Source organism: Lemur catta, chromosome 1, assembly GCF_020740605.2.
Source record: "Lemur catta isolate mLemCat1 chromosome 1, mLemCat1.pri, whole genome shotgun sequence".
Classification (NCBI taxonomy): Eukaryota; Metazoa; Chordata; class Mammalia; order Primates; family Lemuridae; genus Lemur; species Lemur catta.
In genome coordinates, this window is record NC_059128.1 from 28,831,275 (window position 1) to 28,854,015 (window position 22,741).

General features: G+C 37.6%; 1 protein-coding gene across 1 annotated transcript; it reads left to right on the forward strand.

The window, feature by feature from the left end:
• Positions 1 to 12,154: 12,154 nt before the first annotated feature.
• LOC123640269 (disintegrin and metalloproteinase domain-containing protein 20-like) lies at positions 12,155 to 14,799 on the forward strand. The gene is given in 2 exon segments (XM_045554745.1): positions 12,155 to 12,752; positions 12,754 to 14,799. Coding segments are annotated over 2 exon segments (2,433 nt in total). The 5' UTR covers positions 12,155 to 12,257; the 3' UTR covers positions 14,692 to 14,799.
• The last annotated feature ends 7,942 nt before the right edge of the window (positions 14,800 to 22,741 follow it).

Here is a 22,741-nt window from a genome sequence, read left to right on the forward strand (position 1 = left end):
TTTCCTTAACGCATCTGTCTGAAGAAATGTCAATGATCTCACACTCCCTTTGTCACTTTCACAGAGCCCTAAGGATGTTCTGAACTCAGTAGTGCCAAATCAATTTTGAAGTTCCTCTTCTGATTGATTGAAAAAAAATTTTTCTATATTTTTACAATTTAGTTCTGGTAGGTTGTGTGGTTTTAGGAATTTGTGCATTTTATATAGGTTTTCCAATATATTGCCATTTATTTCTGTAAAATCAATAGTAATGTCTTCATCCCACTTATTTTCGTAATTTGAGTCTTCTTTCATTTTTTTCTTACTCAATCTAGCTAAATAAATGTTCATCAACTTTGTTAATATTTTCAAAGAACCAACTTTTGGATTTCTTGATTTTCTGTTATTTTGATATTTTCTATTATATAAATCTCCACTCTAACCTTATTATTTTTTTTCTTTTGCTAGCCTTGGCTTTCATTTTCTGCACATTTTCTAGTTCCTTAAGATAAAATTGGGTTATTAATTTAAGATCATTCTTCTTTTTAGTGTAAACAGTTACAACTACAAATTTACCTCTTGCACTGCTTTCATTGCATTGTAAATTTGGGTATTTTATGTTTTAATTTTCAATCATCCCAAAGCTTTTTCTAATTTTTGTGATATAATCTTTGTTTTATTGGTTATTCAAGAATGTGTTGTTTGATATGTATATATTTGCATATTTTCCTTTTTCCTTCAACAGATTTCTAGTTTATTCCATGGTGATCAGAAATAATATTTTGTATGATACTTTGTCTTAAAATTTCTTACAACTTGTTTTGTGACCTATTATATAGTCTATCTTAGGGAATGTTCCATGTGTACTTTTAAAAAATGTATATTCTGCCCTCGTTGGGTTAAGTGTTCTGTATATGTCTCTTAAGTTCAGTTGGACTATGATTTTGTTTGTCTTCTATTTCTTTATCAGACTTATTGTCTCATTGGTCTAGCAAATATGTATAGTGGTGTGTTAAAGTCTTCTTCTATTACTGTGAAACTGTTCATATCTCCCTTCTATTATGGCAATGCTTTCTTCATATATTTTGGACTTGTGGTGATTAGATAGGTTTATAATTGTTATAATTTCTTTATTTTTACCCTTTTATCAATAAGCGATGTCATTCTTTGTCTCTTGTAATAGTTTTTGACTTAAGGTCTATTCTGTCTGATATTAATTTAGCCATACCTCTGCCATTTTGTAATTAATTACATAGAATATTTTTTGAATCCTTTCATTTTCTACCATTTGTGTCTTCACATATATACTGTGTTTTTCATAGAAAACACACATAGATGGATCATGTTTTTTAATCCATTCTGCTAATCTGTATCATTTGATTGTAAAGTTTAATCTATTTACATTTAAACGAATCACTGACAAGGACGGACATACTCCTCCCACTTTGGTATTTGCTTTCCCTATGTCTTATTGGTGTTTTGTCTATCATTCTCTCCATCATTGGCTCATTTTGTTTAGTTGATTTTTTTGTAGTGACACATTTAGATTTATTTCTCATTTCCTTTTGTGTATATTGTATTGATATTTTCTTTGTGAAAAACATGGTATTTACATATAACATCATAAAGTTGAAACAGTCTATTTTGAATGATTCCAAGTTAACTTCAATCACTTGCACAGACTCTATTACTTCATTCCTCCATACCACCCCTTTCTGTTATTGATGTCAGAAATTACTTATTTATAACTGTGTACCCATTCATATATATTTATACTTTTTTATGCAATTGTATTTTATATCCTATAAAAATAAAAGGTGGAGGTAGAAACCAAAATTATAATAACTACCTTTTTTATTTTCCTATGTATTTACCTTAAACATAACTCTTTATCTCTTTATATGGCTTCAAGTTGCTGTATAGTTTCCTTTCATTTCAATTCAAAAAGCTCCCTTTAGCAATTCTTGCAGAACAGATATAGTGGTAATGAACTTCTTCAACTTTTGTTTATCTCAGAATATCTTCATTTCTTCCCATATTTGAAAGATAATTTTTCCCAATTTAGAATCTTGGTTGACAATATTTTTCTTTCACCACTTTAAATATATCATCCCTGCTATGTTTTGAAAGTGTTTACTCCAAAAACTCGTGCTGAAAACAATCCCCAATGCAAAAGTGTTAGGAAGTGGGGCCTAATGGAAGTGTTTAGGTCATGTGGGCTCCATCCTTATGAATGGATTGGTGTCACTATCAAAAGGGCTTGTGGGGGTGGATTCACTCTCTTTTACTCTTCTACCATGTGAGGAACAACGTTCTTCTCCTCTGGAAGATGCAGCACTCAAAACACTATCATGGAAGCAGAGACTGGACCTTTACTCAATATCAAGACTGAAAAGCCTTGCTTTTCAATTTCCCAGCCTCTAGAACTGTGAAAAATAAATTTCTGTTCTATATAAATTATCCAGTGTGAGGTATTCAGTTATAGAAGTACTAACAGACTAAGACAGAAATTGATACCAGAATATTGTGTTGCTTTCACAAATATCTGAAAATGTGGAAGTAGCTTTGAAACTGAGTAGTGGGCAGAGAATAGAAGACTTTGGAGAAGCAAGTTAGAAAAAGCCTAGATTGTCATGAGTGGAGCATTAAGCATGATTCTGGCAAGGGCTCAAAGGAAAGGGAGGGCTATAAAGAAAGCCTAAGTCTTAGAGATTGTCTAAGTAGGTCATGAACAGAATGTTGGTAGAAATATGGACAGGAAAGGCCATCAGATGAGGTATCACATGGAAGTCAGGAATATCTTATTAGAAACTGAAGGAAAGGTTAATCTTGTTATAAAGTGGCAAAGAACTTGGATGAAGAGAATGAGATGATATTTTCAAAGTCTGAAAGAAAAAAACTATAAGCCAAGAATTTTATATCCTGTCAGAATAAGCTTCATAAAAGGAGAAATAGTCTTTTCCAAATAGGCAAACACTGAGGAAATTCATCACCACTAGAACAGCCCTTCAGGAAATGCTAAAAGATATCTTAAATGCGGAAATGAAAGGTCAATATTTACCATCAAGAAAACACATGAAAATATAAAACTCACAGGTGTTATAAAACAATCACACAAAGGAGGAAGAGAAAAGAATCAAATGGCAACATAACAGAATTTCATTAAACCACAAAGACAAAACACAGAGAAAAAGAAACAAAAAATTTACAAACAGCTAGAAACAACTAACGATATGACAAGAATAAAGGCTCACATATCAATATTAGCCTTCAACATAAATAAGTTAAATGCTCCACTTAAAAGGTATCTATTGTCAGAATGAATTTTTAAAAATGATCCAACTATATGCTGCTTTCAAGAAACTCACCTTACCCAAGACGCACATAGACTGAAAGTAAAGAAGTGGAAAAAGAAATTCCACACAAGCAGAAAACAAAAGGGAGCAGGATTAGCTATATTTTTAGCAGATAAAACATTAAATCAAAAATACCAAAAAAGACAAAGGGGTCATTATATAGTGATAAATAAATCAATTCAGCAACCCCAAATATATATGCACCCAACACCAGAGCACCCAAGTTCATTACACAAATATTACTAGACCTAAAGAAAGAGGGAGACAGCAATACAATAATAGTGGTGGACTTTAATACTGCACTCACAGCACTAGACAGATCATTGAGAAAAAAATCAACAAAGAAATATTGGACTTTAATTGGACTTTACGTCAAATGGACTTAACATTTGCAGAACACTCCACCCAACAACTACAGAATATACATTCTTTTCATCAGCACACTGAATATTTTCTGAGATAAACCACATGTGTCTTACCCAATTTAAAAAAATCAAAGTCATATCAAGTATCTTCTCAGACCATAGTGGAATAAAGGTAGAAATCAATTTGATGAGGAACTATGGAAGCTGTGCAAATACATGGAAATTAAACAACATGCTCTTGAATGATCACTCGGTCAATGAAGAAATTAAGACAGAAATTTAAACAAAATTTTGAAACATATGTTTGTGAAACAATATAATAATATCTATGGGATACAGTAAGAGCAGTGCTAAGAGGGAAGTTTAGCCTTAAATGCCACATCAAAAAATTCCAAAGATTACAAATTAATACCATAGTGTTGCATTTAAAGGAAAAAGAAAAGCAAAAATAAACAAACCAACATTAGCATAAGAAAAGAAATAAGAGTCAGAGCAGAACTAAACAAAATAGAACCCCCCCAAAAAAACAAAGGATCAATGAAACAAAAAATTGGTTCCTTAAAAAGATAAGCAAAATTGATAAACCACTACCTAGACTAACTAAGAAAAGAAGAAAATCCAAATAAACAGAATAAAAAATGAAATGGACATTCCAACTGATACCACAGAAATACAAAAGATCACCAGGGACTATTATAAACAACCATATGCTCACAAACTAGAACACCTAGAGCAAATGAATGAGTTCCTGGAAACACATAACCTTCTGAGATTGAAACACGAAGTACAACTTCTGCACAGACCAATAATAAGTAATAAGATTGAATCAGTAATTTAAAAAATCGTCCAACTAAAAAGAAGCCCAGGACCAGATGGATTCACAGTCAAATTCTACCAAACATAAAGAAGAACTAATATCAATCCTCCTGAAACTATTCCAGAAAATTGAGGAGAAAGGAATTATCCCTAACTCATTCCAGTAGGGCAGTATCACTCTGATACCAAAACCAGCAAAGGATACAACAAGAACAACAAAAGAACACTACAGACCAATACCCCTGATTAACATAGATGCAAAAATACTTAAGAAAATACTGACAAATTTAATCAGACAGCACAACAAAAAGACAATACGCCAAGATCAAGTATGTTTTATATCAGGGATGCAAGGATGGCTCAACATATAAAAATCAATAAATGTCATTAATCACAAGAACAGAATTAAGGACAAAAATCATATAATCATCTCAATATATGTGGAAAAAGCATTTGATAAAAATTCAATATTCCTTCATGATAAAAATTCTTAACAATCTACACCTAGAAGGAACATACTTCAAAATAACAAAGGTCATACACGGAAAACCCACAGCCAACATCATACTTAATGGGGAAAAGTTGAAATCATTCCCCCTAAGAACTAGAATAAGACAAGGATGTCCACTTTCGCCACTCTTAGTCAACATATATTTGAAGTTCTTCCCAGTATAATAAGGCAAAAAAATAAATAAATAAAATAAAAGGCATCTACATTGGAAAGAGGAAGTCAAATTATCCCTGTTCACTGATGATATGATCTTATATCTAGAAAACCCTAAAGACTCCACAAAAAAACTCTTAAATTTGATAAATTAATTCAGAAAGGTTTCAGGATACAAAGTCAACATACAGAAATCAGTAGCATTTGTATACACCAATAATGATCTAGCCAAGAACTAAACCAAGGAGGCAATTCCATTTACAATAGCTATAAGAAAAACCTAGGCATTTATGTAACCAAGGAAGTGGAAGATCTCTACAAGGAAAACTATAAAACACTGACTGATGAAAGAAATAGTAGATGACTCAAACACATGGAAAAACATCCCATGCTCAAAGATCAATAATTAATATCATTAAAATGATCACACTGCCCAAAGTAATCTACAGGTTCAATGTAATTCCTATCAAAATACCAAGGTTACTTTCCACAGTATTAGTAAAAACAGTTCTAAAGTTCATGTGGAACCAAAAAAGAGCTGGAAGAGCCAAAGCAATCTTGAGCAAAAGGAACAAAGCTGGAGACATCACATTTCCTGATTTCAAATTATACAAACAAGAGTTACCAAAACAGCGTGATACTGGTATAAAAATAGACACATAAAACAATGGAACAGAATAGGGAATCTCAAAATAAAGCCACATACTTATATCCAATTGATCTTTTAAAAAGTTGAAAAGAGGCCAGGCACAGTGGCTCATGCCTGTAATCCTCAAGGATCACTTGAGGCCAGGAGCTCAAGACCAGCCTGGGAAACACAGCAAGACTTCTGTTTACAAAACACAAAAATTAGCTGGGCGTGTTAGCACATACCTGTACTCCCACCTATTTAGGAGGCTGAGATAGGAGACAGGAGGATTGCTTGAGCAAGCAGTTTGAGATTGCAGTGAGCTATGATCCTGTCACTGCACTGTAGCTTAGGTGACAGAGTGATATCCCATCCCAAATGAATGAATAAACAAATTAAAATTGACAAGAACATATACTGAGTAAATGATACCCTTTTTAATGAAAAGTGCTGGGAAAATTGGATTGCCATATGCAGAAGAATAAACTAGACCTTATCTCTCACTATGTAGAAAATTCAAGATGGATTAAAGACTTGAATGTAAAACCTGAGACTATAAAAATACTAAAATAAAATCTAGGGAAATGCTTCCTGACATTGGTCTAGGCAAAGAATTCATGACTAAGACCTCAAAAGCACAGGCAACAAATACAAAAATGGACAAATGGGACTTAATTAAACTATAAAACCTCTGCACAGTAAAAAAAAAATAATCAAAAGAATGAATAAACAATCTGCAGAATGGGAGAAAATATATGCAGACTATACATCCAATAAGAGAGTAATGTCCAGAATTTATAAGGAACTCAAAAAACTCAACAACAATAACAAAAAACAAATGACCCCATTAAGAAATAGGCTAATGAGATGAGTATACATTTTTCAAAAGAAGACAAACAAATGGCCAATAAGTATATGAAACAATGTTCAACATCACTAATCATCAGAGAAATGCAAATTAAAGCCACAATGAGTCAGGAGCAGTGGCTCATGCCTGTAACCCTAGCCTTTTGGAAGGCTGAGCCCAGAGGATTGCTTGAGGCCACGAGTTCTAGAACAGCCTGGGGAAAAAAAAATACTAAAGACCACAATGAAATACCATCTTACACCAATCAGAATGGCTACTATTAAAAAGGTTAAAAATAATAGATGTTGGTGAGATTGGAGAGAAAAAGGAACTCCCACACACTGTTGGTAGGAATGTAAATTTGTGCAACCTCTATGGAAAACAATATGCAGATTTCTCAGAGAACTAAAAATAGTACTACCGTAAGACTCAGCAATCCCCCTACTGTGTATCTACCCAAAAGAAAAGAAATCTTTATATCAAAAAGAGACCTGCACTCATATGTTTATCGGAGCTCTATTTATAATAGCAAAGATATGGAATCAACCTAAGTGTCCATTATCAAAGGAGTGGATAAAGACAATGTGGTATATATACGCAGTGGAAAACTATTCAGCCATAAAAATAATGTTTTTTGCAACAACACGAATGGAACTTAAGGCCTTCATCTTCAGTGAAACAACTCAGACACAGAAAGGCAAATACCTCACGTTCTCACAAGTGGGACCTAAGTAATGTGTACGCATGGAAGAAGAGTGTGAGTGATGGACAATGGAGACTTAGAGGGGTAGAGAGTGGAGAGGAGTGGATAATGGGAGGTTCCTTGGTGGTTACCACGACCATTGCTCTAGTGATGGATGCAGTGAAGGCCCTGACTTCAACACAATGCAATATATCAATGTAGCAAAATTGTACTTGTACCCCATAAAAACTAAATGGAAAAAAATAAAAGCAATGAACAAGGATATATGCTGAAGAAATATCTGAGCAAAATATTAAAAGGAGCTGCATGGCTTCTATTAACTGTTTAGAGTAAAATGCAAAAAGAAACTATTTATCATTAAAAGGGAGGGAGAATGTTAAGACTTGGAAAATTCTCAGCCTGGATTTTCTTCTCTATCTAGGACTTTCATAAGGCATATGGTGTTCAACTTGGTGGTATTCCACTAGTTCTTTAGGTTCTATTTACTTTTCTTCATTCTTTCTTCTTTGGCCTTCTCAGATGGGATAATTTCAATTGTCCTATCTTCAAGTATCCTGATTTTTTTTGCCTCATCAAATATTCTATTTAACCCTAGAGTATTTTTAATTTTTGTTATTGTACCCTTCAGGTCCAGAATTTCTGTATATTTCCTTTTCATATTTTGATTTCTTTGTTAATATGACATTTCATTCATATATTATTTTCTTGATTCTTTGTTTGTCCATGTTTTCCCTTAGGTCTTTGAATACACTTCAAACTGTTGTATAGACTTTGTCCAGCTAGTAAGTCTGATGTCTGGGTTTTTTAGGGATAGTTTCTATCAATTGATTTTGTTCCTTTTAGTTAGCAATGTCTTACTGTTTATTTGTGTATCTTGTGATTCTTTGTTGTTGTTGAAAATTGAGTATTTTATTTTATTTTATTTATTTATTTGTTTATTTATTTATTTTTTTTTTGAGACAACAGTCTCACTCTATTGCCCGAGCTAGAGTGCCGTGGTGTCAGCCTAGCTCACAGCAACCTCAAACTCCTGGGCTCAAGCAATCCTTCTGTCTCAGCCTCCTGAGTAGCTGGGACTACAGGCATGCACCACCATGCCTGGCTAATTTTTTCTATATATTTTTAGTTGTCCAGCTAATTTCTTTCTATTTTTTAGTAGAGACGAGGTCTCGTTCTTGCTCAGGCTGGTGTCGAACTCCTGAGCTCAAATGATCCACTCGCCTTGGCCTCCCAGAGTGCTAGGATTGTAGGCATGAGCCACCGCATCCAGCCGAGTATTTTATTTTTATAATGTGGCAACTAAAAACCAATTCTCATTCTTTCCAGTGATGCTTTTAAAAAATTAATTGTTGAAGGGTATGTGTCATTTGTTTAGAGACTTTCCAAACAAATTTAACCAAGACTTCTCATTGTGTGTGCTCAGTGAAGTCACTGTTCCTTTAGCTTATGTTGCTTAATGTTTTACAAAGCATTTCTTGAATTCTTTGAGCATTTTAAAGAAATGTGTGTGTTTTTTATGTGTGTTTACTTGATTGCTATAGACCTTTTATTAATGTTTTTTCTCAGAGCTCCAACAGAGTTGGTTCAGATAGTTTCCAGGTTTTTCCCCCCCAGTGAGGGGGGACAAAGAAGAAAGAATGAAGAAAAGTAAATAGAACCTAAAGAACTAGTGGAATACCACCAAGTTGAACACCATATGCCTTATGAAAGTCCTAGATAGAGAAGAAAATCCAGGCTGAGAATTTTCCAAGTCTTAACATTCTCCATCCCTTTTAGTGATAAATTGTTTCTTTTTGCATGTTACTCTAAACAGTTAATAGAAGCCATGCGTTTCTGTGGGGGAAAGCAAACTTGCAGCTTCCTAGTTTCATATTTTGATGATGTCATTTTCATTCAAAACTTAAAAAAATCTTCATGAGTTCAAAAAATAATAATATACTAAGTCATTAAAACCCAAATGAGAAACACAGACAAAAATAATTAAGTTCAAGACGATTTTTGAAAGAGTAAAGATACACAAACACACACACACACACACACACACACACACACACACACATGCAAAATTACTCAAACATAACTAATGTATGGGTTTCCTCTGTGCCCACAAACAGTTTCCTTCAGACCACTTTAATGCCAGATTAATCTATACAACATTTTGCCTGGGGGGCTTTCATGGATGTATTTTTTCAGTACCTGAATGCTAATAGCAGCCTACTTATCTTTCTAATGTTACTTTCCTCATGTCATTCCCATTCTTACAGATTTCAGTCAACATTTTCCAGTACATCAAATAATAGATGGATAATGAGATACTACTCCTTCTCCAAATGGCCCAACCCTTTTTATATGTTCCTATTTTCTAATAATTGATAACATATATCTAATGTATAAATTAGTACATTTTATAATTCTTACCATTACAATTACTTTTATTCCTTTTTCTAATCTTTTCTAAATTATTTTCTTCTTAAAAATTACATTTTTTCATCATGACAAATTTATTTCAGGCTGAGATCAACTCGTACTTATAGCTTTTTATATATTTCTGCCTGTACTGATTTTTAAAAAATCTTTCAGTATTGCATACAACATATTTAAACATTAATATATTCTTACTTCTTTTTTAAGTGTTACTGTGTGCATGACTCATCACAAACAGAAGGTTCATAAGGGAAAAAACAAATGAGGTAAATTGCTCTTGGTAACTTCCTTATACCAAGTTGAGGCCATTTACATGCAAATCTATGTTAAAATTATTTTTGACAAGGTAAGGAAGATGGTTTCTGAGATAAATTAGTGATGTGCTAATTTTGGACTGAGTCAAAAAGAAGCTGAAGTTAGACCTTTTATAGAAAATTGACTCTTTTGAGGTGTAGGGGTGAAGGGAAACTTGCCCTTTCCCCTGAAAGTTCGCTGAAAGATCGACTCACAATTAAAGCAGATTAATAAGGGTAGGGTTTATTTACCATGCACATAGGGAGAATCACAGGGTGATTACCTAGTATCCAAATGGGACCCAGATATTTTTATATTTGCCTTTTTGGAGGGGAGGGGAAATGAGTAGTACAGGTAATTCTGTCTAGGAGTGACAAATGGTGTTAGGGAGGACAAATGAATGGGGGAGACAGATTGACTTGTAAATGATTCTCTTTACAAATTAAATTAACCTGAGGGACAGATATTATATTTAAATGATTTGGGCTAGGTCTGGTTGCATTCTTGATCATTTTTTCCTGCAATATACTGAGATAACAGGGAGAAGGGAAGTCAATTGCCTCTTTGATCTTTTGATCAGGTCAGTCCAGTTTATGCAGATAGAGGGAAAGTCCCTTCTAATGGTTTTTGATCTCCAAAGGCCTGTAATTCAAAATGCTCTTTATACCAAGGAGTCATATTTTGGAGTGAAATTTCCTGAGCTCCTTCAGAGATATACTTACTATATGATAAAATACACAGGGGTGCAGCTTGATGAGTTTTGATTTGAAATCACCATTGCAGTCAAGATATTTGATTGATACTTTGTATCACTCCAGAAAGGTCCCTCTATGCCCCATTCCCCTACTCACACTTCAGAAAACTACTGATTACTTTTCTCTTCCCACAGATTAATTTGGAATATTCTAGAACATCATAAAAATTAAATCATACATAAACTACTCCATTTGATCTGGTTTGTCTCAGTTTCTGTGAAATTCATCCATGTTCTTGCATGTATTAGAATTCTGTTCATGTTATTACAGAGAACTATTTCACTGAATGAATATACAAGTTTGCTTATTCATTCACCTACTAAGAACTAATTCTTGGCTTCCAGATTGTGGAATAAACTAATGAATAATGCTGCTATGAACATTCATAGACAGGACTATGTGGGTAAGTTCCTAGGAGTGGAGTTGCTGTATTATAAGGTAAGTATAAGTTTAACTTGATAATGTTAACAGGAGAAAAACCCCAGACTCTCTGAAATAATTTAAAGAGGTTTATTCTGAGCAGATATGAGCAACTGCAGCCTGGAGAACATGGTCTCAAGAGATCTTGAAAAACTGCACCCAAGGCAGCCAGGTTACAGTTTGGCTTTACACATTCATGAAGACAGGAATTACAGATAAAACCATAAATCAATACATGGAAAGTGTACATTGGTTTGGCCTGAAAAGGTGGGACATCTTGAAGCACGGGCTTACAAACCATAGGTGGGTTTTAGGTATTTTTTATTTGGCAATTGGTTGAAAGAGTGAAGCTTTGTTTAAAGACTTAAATTCAGGAAAAAAGAATCCTTGAGTTAAGATAGGAGTCTGCTAGAATGCTTGAGTTAAGATAAGGGGTTCTTTTATCTCTCATGTGATACTATATCAGAATCAGGTTGGAAAGTAAGCCACATGACACTAGCTAATAAAACCTCATTTAATGAGATTGTACTGTCTGTAGGCGTGACTCACCAGGTCTCTTAGAAAGGAATTTAAGCAAGAGAAAAAAAAGGTCAGAGTTCAGTCCTCAATAGGATACTAACATTGCACACTCTAGTCTTTCTGCTCATGACATTTGTTTACTCTTACATTTCATTAATCACACCCAACTCCATTCAGTTTCTATAAAGTGCAATACTACCCTCAGAATTCCTTTAAGGAAGATCTTCCTTCTCCTTACCATTGTTTACAATTCCCTCTTTTAATTACATGTTGAATCCTTTTCTCATTGAGGAATGAGAAATAAGTCATTAATGGTCCTAAAATTGCACCAAAACCCCTGTATTCTTTTCCCACTTATGACTTCCCTTAGAAGACAAGGGAGCTTTCAGCTCAGGTATACACTGTTTTTCTCAATTCCTCCCATTTTTTTCTCTTTCCTAGGTCTCCTGCCCTAGGGTCCCCAGCACACTGAGCACAGCCTCCCCTGATGAGCACACCATTGTTATGTAATGGTGTAACCCTGCCCATTCACCTCTCAGGAAGTGCCAAGCCAGTAGCCTTACTCTGCTTCCCTCATGGGTGCCCTGATGAGAAAGCTGATGTTTTAGGGATAGTCTTGCCTACCTCCCACTTGACTGCATTTGTCTGGGAAAAGGCTCTCTTACTCATGGAGCCTGCCTGGGTCCAGGTCCCCCTGACAGGTACTCTCAGGTTACTGGTGCTCTGGGCATTTCTATCACCTGTCTGCTGCTCTCATGGTCCACCAGTATGGCGCTTCACTTCCTCTGAAATTGTGATCCCCAGGAAAGTGCCCCATAGGAGGGGTGGAGTTGAGATGCCAGACCAGCTCTCCTACAGCATACGCTTCCAGGGCTGAAGGCATGTGATCCACATGAAGCTCAACAAGGCCTTGCTGCCCAGACATTTTCCTGTTGTTACTGATAATGACCAAGGAGCCATGCAGGAGGACTATCCCTTTGTCCCCCCGAGACTGTTACTACTACAGCTACCTGGAAGGAGTTCCTGGGTCTGTGGCCACACTGGACACTTGCTATGGAGGTCTGCGTGGCATGATACAGGTGGATGACTTGACTTATGAAATCAAACCCCTGGAGGCTTCTTCCAAATTTGAACATCTGCTATCTTTACTTGAGTCAGAAGAAAGACCAGGAGAGGCTGAAATGTGTAACATTGGCGAGGAATAGACAGATCAAGCATTTGAAAAGGTAAAACTTGCTGAAATTCCTAGAGCAGGCCCCGTTTATTTGTGGAGGCTTCATAAGAAACACCTGAAACTTCACTACACAATTTCTAACTCATTAGTTTTGCAACTGCACAGAAATATGTCACGCATAATAGAGAGTACAGTGGTTGTAAACAGCATACTACATACTATTTTCAAACAGGTTTATTTAAATGTCTTCATACGTATGTTGTGCATATGGGATGGCATGGACGCATTTGAACTTGATAAGTGGAAGAATGTCGGAAGAGCTATGGGTGAATTTGGTTTGTGGAAATATTGGGGATGGTTTTTTACATTTCCACATGATACTTCACTTCTTTTAACAGGACATGCAGTTTCAGGAAGCTACTATTATACCAACTTTAAGGGAATGTGCAATCCCAACTGGGGAGTAGTATATGTGTTTGTATCAAGGGTTCACATATTTTTAGCTGCAACTGTTGCAGCACATTCACTATGTCATAACATGGGCGCAAACCACGATACAGAGGAGTGTGTTTGTTTTCGAAGAAGCAACTGTCTCATGAAAACTCCAGCTGGTCTTCGAGATATAATGAGTAATTGTTCTTTTGGTTTTCTTCATGAAAGACTTCATACATGGGATCCTTGTTTGAGCGCGCCAAACGTACTGTATAAAAATTTTCCTTATGTAGCTCCCCGTTGTGGAGACAAGATCAAAAATCAGCAGGAAGAATGTGATTGTGGCTCTATTAAAGACTGTCTTGATGGTAAGTGTTGTGAGACCAATTGTGCCCTCAGACTTGGCAGTGATTGTAATACAGGACGTTGCTGCAGGAACTGTAAATATGCTCATCCTGGACTGCTTTGCAGGGACATACTTGGTATTTGTGATCTACCAGAATACTGTGGTGGGAAAAACGAGACGTGTCCAGACGATGCCTACATTCAGGATGGAACTCCATGTTCAGCAGTAGCTGTTTGTGTGAGAGGAAACTGCAGTGACCGTGATTTGCAGTGTCAAGCCCTTTTTGGTTACCAAGTGCAAGATAGTAAACCAGCATGCTACAAAAAATTGAATGTAATGGGTAACCGATTTGGAAACTGTGGGGTTAGGGTAATACGAGGGGGAGGTTTACCTGTGGAGTGTGAAGAAGATGACGTTTTCTGTGGAATGCTGCACTGTAGAGGTATCAAAACAATTCCGGGTGGAGGTGAGCACACTACATTTCGTAAACTATTAATACAAGATGTTGCATCAGAAGAATGCTCTGGATATGATGCACACTTCGGAACAGAACTGCCAGAAATGGGGCTTGTAGTGGATGGTGCAACATGTGGCCCAGGAAGATACTGTATGAGGCAGAATTGTACTTTTTATCAGGACATGCATTTTGATTGTGATGTGAGGCAATGCAATTTCAGAGGAGTGTGCAACAACAAAAAACATTGTCATTGTATTCCTGGTTGGAAACCACCGACTTGTGAAGTGAGAGGGTTTGGTGGCAGTATAGACAGTGGCCCTCCATCTGATTCTGACATTACTGTTCGAGCCAACATACTTGTGAATTTAAACTACTCGATAATTTTTATGTTAATTCGTTTCAGTATTTTGCTGGTTGTGTTTATCATTGGTGGCCTTACACAAGCAACACGATCTGTAGAAGAGAGAACAGTGGAAGTTACTCAAGCACCCGTAGGTACTAAGCCTGCATAAATACTAATGAAAGCCCATGCAGAGGAGAAAATCACAGTGGCACTTACTGTGAGAAATGATCAATAATCACTCTGACAACTACATAATCTTTTGACAATTCTGAGGTTGTCATCTGGAAATAAAATCACTTTGTGATTCCAAAAGGATCTATTTGTCTAAATTCACTTAACATTTCATGTCTGCTCATATTCTTAATACCTCTGTAGATGATGGCATAAACCCTTAGACACCAACAAGAGGACCTGTACTTATTTACAGTTTGGGCTCTAATATTTTCTAGATACCCCTGCAGCAAGTCTTGTGTGCACTTGTACGAGGTTGTTTTAACATTCTTAAGGTCTTTTTCTGATTGGTTATGTACTAGATTTCTGTTATTTGTCCATATCATTGTTAGTGTTAAAACAAATAAGCATAAAAAGTAATTTTGGCAGAGATGCAATAGGAAGATTAAAAATCTTTTGTGTCATAGGTGCCTTGAATTTCAACAGTGATTAGGCCACCTGCTGACTATGTGATCATAGGCACAGTCTTAATATTTCAGAGTTTCAAGGTGCACATTTTACTGTCAGAGATGAATTGTACTTTTCCAACGTCTTTGTGACAATTTAAAGAAAGCACCTAAGAAAGGCCCGGGACAATTTAGGCACTTAATATGTGCTATCTGTTATCATTCTCATTATTCTCATTATTATTCCTGTGTTGTGCTATACCTGGGGTATTCCACATGTAATGTCTTTGGCATTTTATCTTTATTGTTAAATCATGACATAAGGAGTCATTTTTCACTGATATATCACTTCTTAATGCCTCTGGTTGTCTAAGTCATAGGATTTCATATTTAAAATCTCAGGAATTGCCAAAGTACAGCCTGTCTGTAAATTATAAGATGAAGCTGAAAGCCTGATATATGTAGAGACATAAAATTTTAGCTAAAGGGAATCAGGAAGAATCACTTCAGAAACAGTACACTAGAATAGGACCTGATATGCAGTAATGATTACATTCCTTCTGTTTAAACAACTCAGTTCTGAGGTCAAATCTCTTTATGCAAATAGCAAATCTCTTTCTGAAAATGTCAAATCTGAATGCGGGTAGCCACCAAAGGAGAGAGGAAGGGCATAGAACTAGAGAATCAATAGGGCTGCCACCTATAACATTGTAGTTTGTCCATCTTTTGTGTAGCTCTGTCGGCCCCCATGTTTTGTCCAGTTGGCTTAACTGGAAAAGTAACCTGGATCTTCATCCAGTGATGGGTTTGATCCCCTGTTACCGTGTCCTTGTCTAACGTCAGTAGCTGCATTTGCACCTGGCACCACTGTCTACTAACAACAAGGTTGGATGACCATTTACTAAACCGGGTTATATATTCGTGACCCAAAGGCAATTATTGAAAGTAGAGTGTGTCATCCAACAAGGAGAGTCATTTTGTTACTGTTTGAGCAGACCATTTGCCAAAGCATTATAACCCTGGGCCTTGTGGCCTTCTTTTTTTCTCTCTCTCTTTTTTCCTCCTTTCCAGTATCTGCTCATATCCTTTCTGGTCTGTTTTGTATTTGTGAAGCACTTTTGTTTTCCTCAAGATGTTTCATCTGTAGTTCCATAAGTTTGAATGTGTGTGGTTTTTGCTGTGTTTATGTTGCTATCTTGAAAATAGTGAACTAGGTGTTTTAACTAGAGAAGAGGTCTGGTGTGACAGACTATTTGATATTTCTGAATAGCATTGGATAATTAAGGTTATAGGCCATAAACAAAAAAGATGTTAGTGTCAGTGTTAAAGCCTAATATGAATGTTCATTAAAAGTGGCTCCTAGTTGGTGCCAGAGATTTGAGACAGATTCATCACACCCTTGTCACGTTGATGGCATTAACTCAGTCAACATAAGGGCAGAAAACTTCAGAGTCACCTTTAAAACATTTTCCTCCTATTTTTAGAACTTTTGCGTGTCCAAGGGAGGTGGTATTCCAGGTCAAAGGGTAAGTGCTAGCTCGAGAGTGGAGGAGAAAGGGGGCCGGAAAGAATATAGGGATCTGGACAGAAGGGAGATGAGAAAAGGGTGGGGTTATAAGAGACAGGAAGGAGAAGGTCTTTAGGAAGGGAAGAACATTGAAGGTGTTGAAAAGAGGCCTCAAAAAGTGTAGAGTCTGTTCAAAAGGTTTCTTTTCTTGATTTCTTCATACCACCGGAAGTAAGCTATCCCTGGTGTGTCAGGTATTCCATTATCCTTTTTTCTAAGATGCCTCAAAATGCACAAGTTTGACATGTCCCAAGTTACCAAAAGGCCACTGCTGTTCAAAATTATACTTTCTGAAATCATGCCACTTATGACTTTAATGGATTTATAAACTTTGTGCCAGACCATATATCCAGCACAGATCTGGCCAGGGGTTTAGGTTGAATAGGAGTTTCCATAGTAAGAGATGTCTGAGAGCCTTGCCCTATCTTAGGAAAATTGCCTAAATTCTCTGTTCATCCAAATAATTCCAACAGACAAAAAGAAAATACTGACTTCAGCCTCACAAAAGGTTGGCCTACAAAAGAATCAAAGCCTGCAAGCTCCATACTATGAACAAAAAAATCATAGAACAGGAGCAGGACTCACTTCTCCACTCGAGGAAATCAGGATTTTTTGATAAATGCTGTCTTTGACCCACAACTGGGCAGTGTTGGGGGGTTGTCCAAAACTATCCCAAGTAACAACACAAAACTATTAAATGTATATGTGTATGTGTGAACACACACACACACACACACACACAAGACATTTAAGTGACTCAAGAAGACTTTAAAGGCTTTATTCAGTCGAAGCATATCAGGGAGTACCTGAAGGCTACGTGACATCACAAGTGAACCAGGATCAGGGTTTTTACAAGCTAGGAAAGATTTGAGTAAGTGTCCTTGTCATTTCAACTTTAGCGGCGGTTTTCACCTTGACCAAAACTTGTGGAGGTTGGGGGTTGTTCCTGTTTTCCTGCCCCTTGATTCGAGTCCAGTAACCAACAGAATGGTACTTCTGAGAACTGTTTTTACAAACTTTGTGATTTTTTTTGGATAGTCATGGGATGTGGGAGGTATAGAGTAAAAAAAAAAAAAAAAAGGAAAGAAAGGAAAGAAAAAGATAAAGGGATAAGTGTAGAAGGCAACAGGGACCCAGAGCACTTGCTATAATGTTTGTTTTAAATCTTTTGCACCTTCATTTCACAGGGGTCTGAGACCTCAGGTCAACATTGCTGTACATGCCCATTTACAGTTACCATTGCGTTAGGGTAGTTCCAAGTGGCTCCTAAGTCAATTGCCTAGTTTCTGCATATAATTCTCCATGCCTCTACTGGGGATCAGCAACCTTACCTCCCCCTGCTATACCAGGATCAATTACCCCCGCCAAAATGATGACTCCTCACCTGCTGGTCCTTGGACACAAGATGTCTAAGGTGGCCTGATGTCAGCCACAGCTTTCAGGTCTATGGGACTCATGATGTTCCAGGGTGGCCAATGACAAAGTCTTTCTAATGTTGACTGGCCAGAAAATTTTGCCCACTTGGCTTTCCAGGGCCTCTTCCAGGGTAGATAGTTCTTGTTAGACGTGAAAAATCTTCACACTACAAAAATCTTCACGCTTCCTGACTACCCCTATATCTGAAGCTACATATCTCTACCCCAGACCTTCTTTTCGACTCTCCAGTCCTTTTTATCCTAGGCCCCAGACCAGTCAGTAAGGCCACTGGACACATGAGGTGGTATTTCGTTAGAGGTCTCATAAGATAAGGTCCACTCATCCTTCCACATAAGGAAGATGACCAAGTGCACTGGTCATAACTCTGCCCGATACAAACAGTTTTTCCTTTCTACTCTTTTTATACAGTTACCTCTCGAGAGGAATGTTACACAGTCATCTTCCACTTGGGGTTAGAACCCACATACTACCCATCCATAAACCAAATTCAGACATTTCATTCTTTCTTCAGCTGGCCAAACGAAATCCCCGTGGGGTCATAACTGCAAGCTGACTGAGGTGCACAGTAAAACAATGGTGAATGATATGGTGAGTGATATCTAAACTAACTGCTCGTAGAGCTTACACATGCCTTCTCCTGTGGTATGAGCTTGTTATGTGATGTCCCATTTTTATCTTACTATTGATTGCTGCCAGAATCATCCGACTTAAGGTTCTAACAGAACCTAGGTCATACTGGACAATACAGGGCACGTGATCATTTGGAGCCACCTGGTCAAAAATCTCATTTTTCCCAGGGCCCAGTAACACACTGAGAGCTGTTGCTCCACAGGCAGATGGCAGGGCCTTGCTTCAAAACACCAGTGGCCCGCATTGTGATTCTCCCTCTGGAGCTTGCCACAGACTCCACGCTGCATCTTTTCCCAGCATGGATACCCTCACAGGGCCAAAGACATAGGGTGCGATAGGCTTTATGTCCCAGATCATTTGTACCTGTAGCAGAGGCTAGAGATCACCTCTACTCATGTAGTTCTTAAGTGTGATGTTCAGCTGGGTCTAGGAACCAAATTGCCACAAAATAGATTAACGCGAGAAAAGCGTACATGTCTTAATTAATTTTTACATGTACATGGAGTTTCTCACAAGTGTGTAAAGACCCAAAATAATGGGGGCCAAACCAGAAAGCTTTTATAATTTTTAGACGAAAAATGAGGCATTTGTGAAGAAATGACAGGACAAAGGGATCTGGGGTAGGGGCAGTGAATCCCAGGGAGATCACTAGAAGATATATTGGGGGTGGGAGTTATAAAGTTAGTGGAAGGTAAGAGTTACTTTAATAAGTTGATTTGTACAGGCCTATTGCAGCAAAATTTCAAGTCTCTGGTGATAGGGTTATTTTCTCGTCCTGGTACAGAGAAGGCTTCTGTACCAAAGAAGGAGTTTTTATGGCTTGCGACATGTAAGAAAGGGCAGGTCAGATAGCCCCCTCTGCAATGACAGTTTCTGAAGAGCTTTCAGCTCGAATAATCAATATACCAATTTGGCAGATTTTGGAGCGCATATTTTTAACTCCTTTATTTCCCCAGTCTGAAACTTCCCTAACAGTTTCAAACATTAAAAGCTAGCTGGTATTATGGAGAGAAGAATTGGGGTAGTGCCTGAGCAGTGAGGGATTTGCAAAGGGAGAGAAGAACATAGATTACAGTGAGAATGGGCAAGCAGAAGAGAGCAAATACAAGAACATTTCCCCATACGTCATTAAACCAATCTGCTACCCCTAGGAATAGGTCAGTCCAATTGAATGGTTCAGCCTCATTTATATGATGAAGAGTGTTTACCCTGGCCTTTTAAAAGTGCAGATTAGACCCAATTTGTCCCCAGCAATTTACATAGAGGCAGCATTCCTCACCAAAGATTGCACAAATTCCTGCTTGCACACTGGCTGTCAGTGTATCCAGAACATGGAGATTTTGAAGTACGACAGAGGCTAAACTGTTAACTTCTTCTTGCAGTGTTCTCCATGCTTGCATAATAATGTTGAACTCTTGTTCTATTTCTGTGGAAAGATTGAGAATTGCCTTTTCCATTTCATAAGTTCTAGTCCGGGAAAATGGATCTCAGCACTGAGATCGAACTTAGAATTGGAATACACAAGTGGGTTTTCTATAACATCTCATATAGTACATTTGTGTGGCACTACTTTAAGAATAAAGGAGCCCTCATTTCTGATTTGGCATTTAAGGAGGAGTACTTGATGACAGAGGTGTTAGATATCTAATCCTGTGTAATTCTGACCATCTAGGTGAGAGACCTTCATACACCTTATCTCCACACAAGATAAAAAGACCAGTGTATTTCACAAATAAGGTCAGAGTGAAATTTGTGACCCACCACATTGGGATTTGCTGTGCCTTGTCCTCTGTTATATTGGTATCTGTGCATCTCTATGTGTCCCTGTGAGTCCATAGGAGCAGCACAGGTTGCAAAATATCTGCTATAGGAGATCTTTAGTTTGGTTTTGGCAGATATAGGGCTTGATTTTGTCATCTGGCCAAACTAATCTAGATTTTTGGTCTGTCTACATATAATCTTTGGTGTCTGTTGGTCTCATGAGGGGAGAGTGAGCAATTCGAAGTTGCACAGGGCTGGTTTGTTGTTGAGCCTAAGAAATACTGATCTATAGAAATGCCCCCTGTATTTTTAGAGACAGATATGATTTCAGAAGTCAAGCAAGGGTTTGCCTTAAAGGAAAATGTAAACATGTTAGTTCGCATATCAAAAGCTGCCTTACCTCAGGAGGGCATCTCAATGGTCAGTAGCAGCTGCTTTCCAAGGCGACACTGCAATCTGGGTCCATGGCTCTCACCTGTTCTGAAAGACAAAGCAGGTCTTGCCTAGAGCCATGAGATACCAGAGCTAATCAACAAAGACAGGCCACAGAGATGAGAGCTGATCAAACAGATATGCTAAGAGCTGATCAAACAGTTATGCTGCTGCGCAAGCTGGGCCCAAACCGAACAATGTGGTTAAAGTAAATAACATAAGGCACAGCTCATGTTGACTTCTAAAATCTCTGTTATAATACACAATTACCTGAGCCATGATGTCTCTGTTTTTGCTAAAGTAATAGCCTTATCATAAAACTTAGAAGTTTGCCCTAAGAAGATTTTATAACTCATTGTTCACCTAGATAGAGTTAGTTAAAGAATCTGTAGTAGCCTTTTAGAACACTTTGACTCTAAACCAAACTACCTATTATTATGTAAATCCCGTTACCCTTGGCAACCAAGAATCTGTATCTGCCCTGTAAGTACCTGTGTAAAACTTCAGTCTGGGTTGCATTCCCGGGGGAAGAGATGTAAACCTTCCGGGCACCCTCCTTTGTCTATATTCATAAATCTTTACTTTATAAACTATATCTTTAGCTCTGTGTATTATTTTTTATTTCTGTTTCCTACTGTTTTTTCATCCTTTGCGACGACCCCTGCCTGAGGGACCCGTAACCCTTTGCGGGGAGCGTAGCTAACTCCCCGCAGTTTGTAGGTTATTTGGCAAGTGTTTGTACCACAAGAGTCCATGTTAGGACCATTTATGATCTTCGTGAGAGGCTAAGGGTGCCATCTGTGCAATCAAATCCCAGGGTTGGAGTGTAATACCACCTTGGTATGTTTTCTAAGGAAGGTCCAGCACCGTTTCTGCTTTCAATGTAAAGGGAAAAATTCTAATGACTTTACCTCAGCAAAGGACAGTCCTTGAGCTTTAACAGAGGCTTCTCTGTGTCCAGTAAACTCACCAAAACCAGAAATGGTATGATGTTATTTTCTCAGCCATAGATTCCATACCCTGTCATCCATCCACAATCCAAACTTGGTCCACCAGGCACTTGCATCAGCAGGAATAAAATAAGCTCAGGTTCTTTTGCATAGTCTAGATGTTGACATAACCAGCAAGCAGATCAGTGAGTTAATGTGGCCAGAGTTTGGAAGACATGTGCAAGGTGGTATGAGGTCTGTGTCTAACCCACTGAGAAAACAGTAAGGGTTAATGATAGCAAGACAGAGTTTGAAACTAAGTCCATAGCCGAGGATCAGAAGGAGACTAGGATAGACTGAGACAGTGTCTAGTCAGATTTTTAATAGGTGGTCAAAGAACAGGTAAAGCTTCATTAAAAAGAGAAGAGGTTTTTCTGTTTGTTTGTTTGTTTGTTTTTGGAGATGAAATAGGGAGACCTAAAAAGGGAAGAAGATAGGCACAGTGGAATTCTTTTTTTTTTTTTGAGACAGAGTCTCACTCTGTTGCCCGGGCTAGAGTGAGTGCCGTGGCATCATCCTAGCTCACAGCAACCTCAAACTCCTGGACTCAAGCAATCCTTCTGCCTCAGCCTCCCGAGTAGCTGGGACTACAGGCATGTGCCACCATGCCCGGCTAATTTTTTCTCTATATATTTTTAGCTGTCCATATAATTTCTTTCTATTTTTAGTAGAAATGGGGTCTCGCTCTTGCTCAGGCTGGTCTTGAACTCCTGAGCTCAAACAATCCACCCGCCTCGGCCTCCCAGAGTGCTAGGATTACAGGCGTGAGCCACCACACCCGGCCAA